The sequence below is a fragment of the Lytechinus variegatus genome, chromosome 4 (assembly GCF_018143015.1).
Source record: "Lytechinus variegatus isolate NC3 chromosome 4, Lvar_3.0, whole genome shotgun sequence".
Classification (NCBI taxonomy): domain Eukaryota; kingdom Metazoa; phylum Echinodermata; class Echinoidea; order Temnopleuroida; family Toxopneustidae; genus Lytechinus; species Lytechinus variegatus.
The window spans coordinates 52,621,057-52,632,108 of record NC_054743.1 but is presented as its reverse complement, the minus strand read 5'-3'; the positions used below and the strand labels follow the sequence as shown (position 1 = coordinate 52,632,108).

At 37.2% G+C, this 11,052-nt stretch overlaps 1 protein-coding gene across 1 annotated transcript in view; it reads left to right on the top strand.

Moving 5' to 3' along the window:
• Nucleotides 1–697: 697 nt before the first annotated feature.
• The window catches only part of LOC121414308 (splicing factor 3A subunit 3-like), a 31,762-nt gene continuing 21,407 nt past the window's right edge, over nucleotides 698–11,052 (top strand). The window contains exon 1 of the mRNA XM_041607440.1: nucleotides 698–895. Within this exon, the coding sequence (XP_041463374.1) occupies nucleotides 800–895 (96 nt within the window). The 5' untranslated portion in view covers nucleotides 698–799. The remainder of the gene's footprint in view (nucleotides 896–11,052) is intronic.

The following is an 11,052-nucleotide window of genomic DNA, read 5'->3' as shown; positions in this document are numbered from 1 at the left end:
TGAAAGTATTTATAGCTTATAATAACTAGAGAATAAAAATTCACTGAGCAAAATGCCGAAAATTTCATCAAATCGGATAACAAATAACAAAGTTATCGAAATTTTAAGTTTAGCAATATTTTGTGAAAACAGTCGTCATGAACATTCATTAGGTGGGCTGATGATGTCACATCCCCACTTTTTCTTTTGTATTTAGTCATATGAAATTAGGTTTATTCATTTTTTTTCTCCAAGATCTAGAAAAATTGGATCGACAATTTAGTGCATTAGGTATATATTGCTGCAACTTTTTTCATTATAAGGGAGACATATTCACAAAAGTATAAAATAATGGAAAATGTGATTTTATGTAATAACATAAGAAAACGGAAAGTGGGGATGTGACATCATCAGCCCACCTAATGAATATTTATGACGACTGTTATATTGCTTTTTAATTTTAAACGTCAATAACTTTATCATTTGTTATCCGATTTTGATGAAATTTTCGGCATTTTGCTCAGTGAATTCTACTCTATTTATTAATACATAAATATTTTCAGCCCAGATCATCACTTTAAGAGGCTAGCTCGGCATTCTGCAATGTGGGCTGTCAAACGAGGAGGAGATCGTTACGCTCGATCAAGCGGCGCGGCCCAGCGGCCCCTATACCCCCCCCCCCCCCCAATACCTCAAATCTCGGAGCTCGTGATCGTGATGAATGAAATTGTCGATTAATTCAGCCCATTGAGCGTAGCGTTGGTTTCTCAACGTGTTGAAATCGAAATAATTTTCCCGGAATTTTGCAATTCTAGGGATCATGGAAACCATTTTAGAACAACAGAGAAGGATACATGAGGAAAAGGAGAGAGTAGTTGATGCATTGGTGAAAGAAACTCTTCATAAAAAGACAAATGTAAGTCATCAATCTAATTTTATTTTTAAATCAGTCCCATATGCAGTGAACCATGTATAGTTAGGCCACTTTTTTTAACCCAGGCCAGGGAGCGCGCGCCGGCCCGCGTAGCGGGCCGCGCGTTTCCGTTTTACACCCTGGCGACGGCAATTTTAGCAAAAATCACTTGTTCACTGCTACTACCCTGCCTGTGGGGAATCTACAGGTAGGACTCTTGTCTCTTAAACCTGTCAACTCTCAGTAACCTGCCTGTCTTTCAATCCCCCTGGACGTGCGTGGACTTGACACTTTCCAGACTAATTAATTGACTCAACCTTTGCAGTTGTACGGTACCTGCCCACTCATGGTTTCAAATCGTCTCGTGTGTGAAGGATTCATATGCACCTGGTGCACGCGAATCTTTCACACCCTTTTTACTAAAATAACTATGACTTTACATCGTAGCTAAGCATTATATTTATTCTATGAGTATGACACTTACCGAACCATATGGATCGTTTGTTGAATTCTGTTTGGTGTTGTTTTGAATAAAATAAGAGCATTTTTCGTGATCTTCACGTAGATGCCTCTTGATCAGCGTTGATATCAACTTTTGCCTAAAGAGGGCGCGCGATATTATTTCAAAGTCGGTAGGCACTTAAGAACCAAGTTTGAAAGGATATATACTCGTAAAATTATGTCACTCTCGCCGATGAATATTCATTAGATCGTGGTCGTGCGTGTTCAATACACACTGAGTGCATGCATGCAGAGAGTTTTTATTGAACACGCACGACCACGATCTAATGATTATTCATCGCGAGAGTGACGTAATTTTACGAGTGTCCTTTCAAACTTGGTTCTTAAGTGCCTACCGTACCTTTGTTTACGGTGTTGCAAGCTAGCTGCATTCTAGGCGATCAGCATTATTTTCTTGCTCGTTCAATCCACTTTCATCATCATCTTGTCAAAAGATGGCGTACTTTACCAATAAGTATATACATGAGATGCAACCTGTTGATTTTTGGTACAATTTCCTATTATGCGCTGACGACTTGAATTGAGAATGTTCGATACGAATAATTGCTTTTCGATTGTTGTTTGCGTACTTTCCACCGCAGTATTAAGGACGGATCGAACGGAGTATCCTGGTTGAGACTTGGAGGTAAGCGATAAAAACAGTTTTATAAATAATTTCCACTTCATTTTGTTTTTTTAAACTAAATTTATTAAAAAGAAATCATTAGTGGAGAAATACTGAAACGTTTGGCGTTTCTAATTCCCTCACATTCGTGTGATGAATGAAAACGTCAAAGTCCACTATGAAACCACATGCGTTGTGCGAGGTTAGTATTACTAACCTCGCATGTTGTGTGAGTGGGTACCTGCCGATCTCCGAACTGAAACGAGAGAGAGGTATGCCAATGTTGTACGGTTGTACAGAGCACACACTTTAAAAATTCATTAAAATATCACTTTTGTGACCAAAATTACTCATTTCCATACAGTTGCAATTTAGTTTTCATTAGTAACTTGGGAATAATTTTTGTATTCACCAGGGGCCTGTTGCATGACGAGATGAGCGATACGTAGGAACGTCCTAGGACCATTCTTCCGAGATAGGAAGATTGGCGACAAATCAGCGCTTTCCGTTTCACGAAGGCAATGTTGTCTTCCAAGTCTGCGACATCGTTTAATATCGATAGTATCGAAAAAATATTTAGTCTTCATCGTCACCTGAATGTTTTATTTTGGAATGACGACTTTTCATAAAATCATTTATTTTGATAAAAGGAGATCAAATGATGTTTTATTTATTTCTGATTGTTGAATTGATGTATGGAGCTTACTTTATGAGGTAAAAAGAGAGAAAAAAAATGGAAGATTCACAAACATAACTGAATAAAATCGAAATCGTCATTATTTCCCTTATCTATAACACGGTGTCCTTTTAGAATTAGAGACACCTTTCATTGATATTTCAACGAAAGAGACCCTTGTCCGATATAAAAATTGATTTAACTAAGTAATTTCGACATTTTATTTGTTCAATATTCTGTATTTTTATAGAATACCTATATATAGTGATAATTTTGCAAATTACGTCTTTATATGTTATTTGTAGAGGTAAAAATAGGGTTTGAATGGAGTAAACAAAATCAACAGTGTCTGATTGTATGAGACTAAAAAGGAAAATATGAGAGGCTGCGTGTGAAAAATCAAATTTATTTATTTTATTTGTTAGATATAACGCAAGAATACAAATGTGAGTATTTAGAGTATAAACATACCTCAGTTGCATGATAACTAACCAAAGACAAGGAACATATAAACATTGCTGCAAACAAGTCCAAGTGAATAAAGTCGTGCTTTGCAATAATAATTAAAACATAGAAAAAGTTGTGCAATCCGCAATGGAAAAAATACTATTAACAGAAATAATGCTAAAAATTACAACGATCATAAACGTTGGTCATATTTAAAGTTGATCACTTAATTTATGGAAGCTTATAATTATAATAATATAAGATTTAAGAATATACAAAATATGTTCAACATTTCAATTCTTTTAACATGACATAATATATAGGAGCCGAAAGGGGCCTACCCTACGATTTGAAATGCACCTATTCGCATGGACTTTCCATAATATTTCATTTGATAAGCTTATCTTCATTTGTAATTATTGTCTATGGATTCGTAAGCTATAGGTCTAATCTGTATCTTACAGTGTAAATTAAATTAGCTATACTCCAGATTTTGTTTGTTTCACCGTATCCCAAATCCAAGAATTCATTTTCATTGATTAAAATGAATCTCATCAAAAAATGATAATCATAATGAAAATGAAATAAAGATAAATAAATGATTTAGCATGTTTAACATCTTAGTTTTGTATTGTTCCTTTTTTTTTAGCTGAACGTTATTAATACTTTTTTCCTTACATAATTTCTTTTAAAGAAATTGTTTTCAAGTTGTTTAATTGTCTACAATGAGAAAGCATGAACGGTCAGAGAGATAGTGCAGTGCTGCCCATGTTGATAGTTCAAGTTTATTCTTTTAATGGAATAGGGGTGGGGATAGGATGGAGGGAAAATAAAAGAAAACATATTTAAAAAAAAATGGGCCTACATTGCCCCCGGAGTGAGTTAAAATGACATCCGTTTTTGGTCGTCTTGTCGACCTGAAATTGATGACAACAAAAAATAACTTGGCGCCATTCCAGATAAAATGCATCATCAACCCCCTAAAAAATATGCTTAATGGTGATATGTCAGTGTGGCTTGCCGTAAACGCATTTTCTCGCAATGCCGACGGTGGCGGGCGGTGTGCAAAGAAGATCGTGCCTACGTAGGACATGTCTGGAGGTGTCTTTCCAAGGACCATTCTTCGTATCGCCCAAATCGGCTTTGTGAAACAGTTGAGCGATATCTCGTTCTTACGTAGAATGGTTCTACGAAAGACCATTTCATGCAACAGGCCCCAGAGCGCTCAAAAACTTGAATTTTGGGCATATTTTTGTGTACGCCCTCTATTGGTGGAAAGTAATATGGCAAGAAAATTTTCATTTTTTGATCTCTATTTTTAATTAAGAAAAAATGATATAAAGAATCAAATTTAAATAAGAACCAAGTTGTACTAATAATAGGTGTAATGGAAACTGTCAGTGTAAAAAAATCAAGCATTTGCCCCAAAGAAATTGAATTAAATCCGAAAATGCTTTTGCAGTGGCGTTTGTATATACAATGCGGGCAATAGCAAAAAATAATTTAGGAAGCAGTAATAATAAGACAAGAAAAATAATAATAGTACAAACGAAGGAGAATCAGGATGTCATGTCCAGTTGTTTCCACTCAAAATGAATTGTTTCATTTTAAATGATGAATCAAAATATACTAGTTCTAGTCCTACTACAACTGATAATAATATACTACTATTTGTATATTTTAATTCATTGTTTAGAAACAATTATGTAAGTGGAAACAACAGCTAACTTACACGCTGTAGATCTCCTTCGTTATGATGTACTGTTATTGTCTTATCATTATGATAAGACAAGAAGTAATAATAATGATAAGACAATAATAATAACACTAAATTGATTTTGGCAATTGCCCAAATAGTATGTTTTCACCTCTTTGTGTATACAAACGCCACTTCAAAAGCCCTAAAAGCATGTTTGGATCAAATTCATGACAGTGCTGTGGCCGTGTAGCCTGCACAGAGTTGTGGTATGAGGAGAATTAACAAACCAGTGACGTGTGTAGACTCTTCACTAGTTGCTTTGTAGCTAGTTTTGCGGAGATTGCCTTCGCCAGGGTGTAAAACGGAAACGCGCTAGCGGGCCGGCGCCCAGGAGCTCACCGTGTATTTACCCATACTCACGGGACTATGGTAGATTATGGTCAAAATATCTAGCAAAATAAATTGTGAAAACAGAAATTATGCACTTACCACGATTATATGGATGAAGGTCGATCGTGTGGCAGTATCCTGACATCGAGGCACAGACTGGAAACCCCAAAAAACGAAAAGTTTTCTCCTTTTACCCCAGTCTCGATCGGGCATTTTGTTATGAATTTTGAATGAATTAGGAGAGGCATCGCGACAAAAATTTGTGGGGTTTTTTGAGGTTCCAGTCTGTGCCTCGATGTCAGGATACTGCCAAATCTGGCCCATAGATTCCTCATGTGATTAATGTTTCCATATGTAGACAAAATGATCACCATAGCAACCGTTGCTAAGTAACATTTTCAACGGTAACCAATTATTATAGGGTATTTTTTTATGATTATAATTTCTATGAATCGCATCTTTTTTATTAGCGCATTAATACATTAACCACAACAACCCAAGAACAATTATATCATGTATACAAGCCCATGCGAAGTACCCAGTAGGTATTCTGTAGCAACCAATGGTTAAAGGCCGTAAGGTAAGATTATTGATGTGTGTAAATCATAGAGGTACTAATAGATGCTTAAAAAGTAAAACCTTGCAAAAATTAAACTACCTCATGATATGGTTCTAATTTCCAAAGACGATGTCTATGGGTTCCATGTTATTGGTATAATAATATCTATTGCACGTGAAAAGAACCTCACTCATATTTATCAATTTGGAAACCATATTTATTCTGGATTAATTCAAACATTATGTTAAAGATTGACCCTAGGAAATAATTCCAGAATATTAACATTTAGCAAGAGGTCACTCTTGTAGAAGAACGGTTACAAGAGCTCCCCAGGAGGTCATGGGTACTTACAACCTAAATATCTCTGATCTTGGAGAGATTAAAGAATGACCACCAAAAATTGATTGAGTCAACAAAGTTTAGAATTATTTTAATTATTTTAATTGCTAGAAGTTAATTTTCGAAACTTTGCCTTGGTTTACCCACTCCCTTCTGTAGCCTGCGATGGAGATCATATTAGTTCTCCATGCCGTTCCCAAACCGGTTGCCACAGGCAGGAGTTCATTTTGACTTGATCAATCCTGCGCAGCTACGGGATCTAACATGACGTGAAAGATCTGTTAGAATCGATTGGGACCATTCAGTGCAGTGCCATTACTTGCCTGTTGGCCTGGTTCCTGCAGCTACATGAGCTATCATGACTTCTGCAGAAGTTGATTTGGAACTGTTGGTTCCGTTTCCTGGTGTTTTGACCTTGAATAATCCTGAAGCTCCACGTACGATCTATCATGACGTGACAGATCTTGCTAGAGTTGATTTGGACCCGTCAGTTCCGTTTCTATATACAGGCATGCTGGTCTGGATTCTGGAGCTAAATCACATGATCCTGCTGAAGTGGATTTGGACCTGTCCGTTCTTTTTCCAGGTGTTTTGACATGGAACAATCCTGCAGCTCTAGGCTTTGTCATCACGTGAAAGATTTTGCAACTGTTGATTTGGACCAACAAGTTCTGTTTTCAGGCGTGCTGGCCTGGATCCTGCAGCCCGGGGATCTATCATGACTTGAAAGCTTGTGCAGAAGTTGATTTGGACTTGTCCGTTATTTTTCTACGTGTTTTGACCTGGATCAATCCTGCATCTCCAGGACTTAGCATCACTTGAAAGATCTGTTAGATTCGATTTAAACCATTCAGTTCCGTTTCCAGGCATGTCCGTCTGGATCCTGCAGCTACATGATCCAATTTGACTTCTGCAGAGGTTCATTTGGACCTGTCAGCTCCTAATCCAAGTGTTTTTACCTGAATAGTAATGCAGCTCTGGGATATATAATGACGTGAAAGATCTTGCTAGAGTTGATTCGGACCTGTCAGTTCCGTTTCTAGGCATGTTGGCCTGGATCCTGCAGTTATGTGATTGATCTATCAAAGTGTCTCGATCCTGCAGAAGTTGATTTTGACCTGTCGATCCATTCTGTTTCCAGGTGTTTTGACCAGGATAAATCCTGCAGCTCCAGGATCCATGACTTGAAAGCCCGTGCAGAAGTTGACCTGACCTGTTAATTCCAATTGCAGGTAATTTGGCCAGGATCCTGCAGCTTCAAGATTGATCATGACTGTCTTGATAGATCTATGCGCATGTGACTTTCTCACCTACGTATGTGACGCACTTGTGATATCAGGTTGGCTGGACGCGATCCATACTCGGCCACAGTTCTGATATGTTTCTTCCATATACCTCCAATACTTCTTGGCATGTCCGACTCAGATGGAAATGATTCTGTTGATGGCACTACCACCTTGTCTTGCAACATAATTTCCTTATGGAGAGAAATGTTTCTTACACTCTGATTGATGAACAATTAATTGTCCCACCGAAGAGGATGATGACTGTAACTTTCTTGATGTATTCTTCTGTTGCCTCTGATATTCTTTGTCGAGCATACTGCAAGCTCCACACTAGTCATTTATGATTAACCCAGTCTTAACTTAAATTTTGGAATAAATATATGCCTTACTTTGAGAAGGCATTTGCGACACATGAAATATACGTTCGATCAATTCGCTAGAATTGTACCCAAGCTATTGGAAACTTACAATGTAAATACAAATCATTTATTTTACTTCATCATCTAGAAACTATTGCAAAATAACATGTAAATTATATAAATAACTCAAGTGCCCAAAGCAATATAATCAAATAAAAGAGATATTAGAATAATTAGGGTCTCTTTAAGATGCTCAAATATAATGGGCAAGAATGATGAAAGAAGTCATTTCAAGCAGGTTGCGAAGCTCTGTAACAACACCTTTACATTGCTTTCCATTTTCCAACCATACTTTTTGATGACCTGGTAAAACATACAATATCTTGCCTTTTACCGCTTCATCTTCATGATTTGTAGGATGCGGCGTCAATGATTAGTGTCAATTACAGAGATAACAATTTCTCTTAAAAGATTTTGTTGTATAATCGACAAATGTACTGCTTCGTGACATATTCACAAGTGGTACATGTACAGTCGATGCTTGAAGCTGTTTCAGGTCTACTGTCCATGCTATACAGTGAACATTCAGTCAATGATGCTTGAGGCTGTTTCAGGTCTACTGTACTGTGCTATTCAAGTCAGACAATAATATCAAAACTTTACTGACAAGTAAGGTTGTGGGCATTAATCGTCATTGCTTCCCAATGAAGCTTTGTCATTTAGCAGTGATTAGTCTAATTATCAATCAAATTTTAGCTTCCCCTACAATTTCAGTGTCTTTCCCAGTGTTCCATGTACATCCACTACAATACCCTGTCACATTTTCATAACTGGCGAGATGCTGATAATTATTAAATAGTAAGCACATTCAATGACCCAGTGATGATTTTTGTCGATGTGTTAGCTTTGTCATGTATGAATAAAAAGTATGAAGAGATATAATCAAATCCTGTAGATCAAAATTAGGTTTATTAACTAGATACGATCATTATGCAGATATTATAATTATTTTGACTGCTTCTGATTTTTTCAGGCTTATAAGATTTCAGGTTTTATACTTTGACCAATTTTCTAACAATTTTTCATTCAAAAATTATGACCAGATGTGGTATTCAGGAATATTATCTGTAGTTGCTATGGAAAATGTGTTGCTTAGCAACTGTTGCTGTACATGGTTGGAACGTTGCTTGACATGGGATTGTAAATTTGGCGCTTAGAAGTCAAAATATAATTTTTGTCTCACCTGCATAGCAGAGTGAGACTATAGGCGCCGCTTTTCTGACAGCGGCGGCGGCGTCAACATCAAATCTTAACCTGAGGTTAAGTTTTTGAAATGACATCATAACTTAGAAAGTATATGGACCTAGTTCATGAAACTTGGCCATAAGGTTAATCAAGTATTACTGAACATCCTATTAGAGTTTCATGTCACATGACCAAGGTCAAAGGTCATTTAGGGTCAATGAACTTAGACCATGTTGGAGGAATCAACATCAAAATCTTAACCTGAGGTTAAGTTTTTGAAATGTCATCATAACTTAGAAAATATATGGACCTAGTTCATGAAACTTGGACATAAGGTTAATCAAGTATCACTAAACATCCTGCCTGAGTTTCACGTCACATGACCAAGGTCAAAGGTCATTTAGGGTCAATGAACTTTGGCCGAATTGGGGGTATCTGTTGAATTCCCATCATAACTCTGAATATTTATGGATCTGATTCATGAAACTTGGACATAATAGTAATCAAGCATCACTGAACATTTTGTGCAAGTTTCAGGTCTCATGATTAAGGTCAAAGGTCATTTAGGGTCAATGAACTTTGGCCGAATCGGGGGTATCTGTTGAATTACCATTATAACTTTGAAAGTTTATTGGTCTAGTTTGTTAAACTTGGACATTAGAGTAATCAAGTATCACTGAACATCCTGTGCGCATTTCAGGTCACATGACCAAGGTCAAAGGTCAATGAACTTTGGCCGAATTGGGTGTATCTGTTGAATTACCATCATAACTTTGAAATTTTATGGTACTGATTCATGAAACTTGTACATAAGAGTAATCAAGTATCATGAACATCTTGTGCGAGTTAGAGTAGTTTTCAAGGTCAAGGGTCATGTAAGGTCAATGAACTTTGGCCATGTTGGAGTTTTGTGTTGAATAACCATCATATCTCTGTAAGTTTATTAGTCTAGTTCATAAAAAGTGGACGAGTAATCATGTATCACTGAACATCTTGTGCGAGTTGAGTAGTTTTCAAAGTCAGCACTGCTGCTATATTGAACCGCGTGATGCAGGTGAGACGGCCAGATGCATTCCACTTGTTAAAATGAAGATAACACCCCCAAAATGGTGGTTGCTAAGGTAAATATGTTACCTAGCAACTGTTGCTATATGAAGAGAGATCCGGTTGGCACCCCCTGCTAAAAATGTTCAGCACTGTTTACTCTACCTGTCAGCCAAATTTCATGCTTGTACCATAATCTGAACAATTCTTGCTTTTTTTTGCACCGATCATCCAGACTAGAAGGAAATATGCTGCTTTGTTGGGGGGGGGGTTGCTTCTTCTCTCGATCCGTCTCTGAGTACTATCATTTTTATTGATATTATTATTTTTGTTTTTCATTTATTTTTCATATTGTCGTTGCATGTTCATTTTAATCTTCTTCTTTCTTGAGATCCTCCAGTCTGGAGAACTGTACACAGAATAGTGTAGGTTAGTACACATAGATAGGATACACATAAAGGTGGAACAGGCAAGGGTGGTACAGACAAGGGTAAAGGTGTAGACTGACGTTAAGCATAAGTACAAGGTCAGTCGTTTGTTTAGTCGCTTGTGATGTATTTCAGTCAAGTATTGAAACGTGATCTTATGAAAATCTTGAATGTCTGGCTTGAACTCTCCAAGTACTCCCAGTAGAGGAGTGTAGTTAAACATACACTGACTTTTCTGAAGGAGTAGGTCTATCCAGAGCATCTTTTACTTCAGCTGGAAAGTGGGAGACAGCTTTACTTCTTTCCTTGGAATACAGGCTACACTCTCCAATTATGTGTTTCACTGTTTCATCTGCGAATTTACATGCAGTGCATTGAGGATCCTGTACATCCTTTACAGAGTCTACATCTGATGAGGTAGGTGTGGGTGAGATATTGATTGTTATTGCTTGTCTCTGCTGTGGAGGATCAATCATGGTAGGGTAAAGGTTCTGCATGAGGGCTGAGCTAACTCTGGACAACAAAAAGCGAGAGAGAAGACGGTTCCTTAATCTGCAAACTA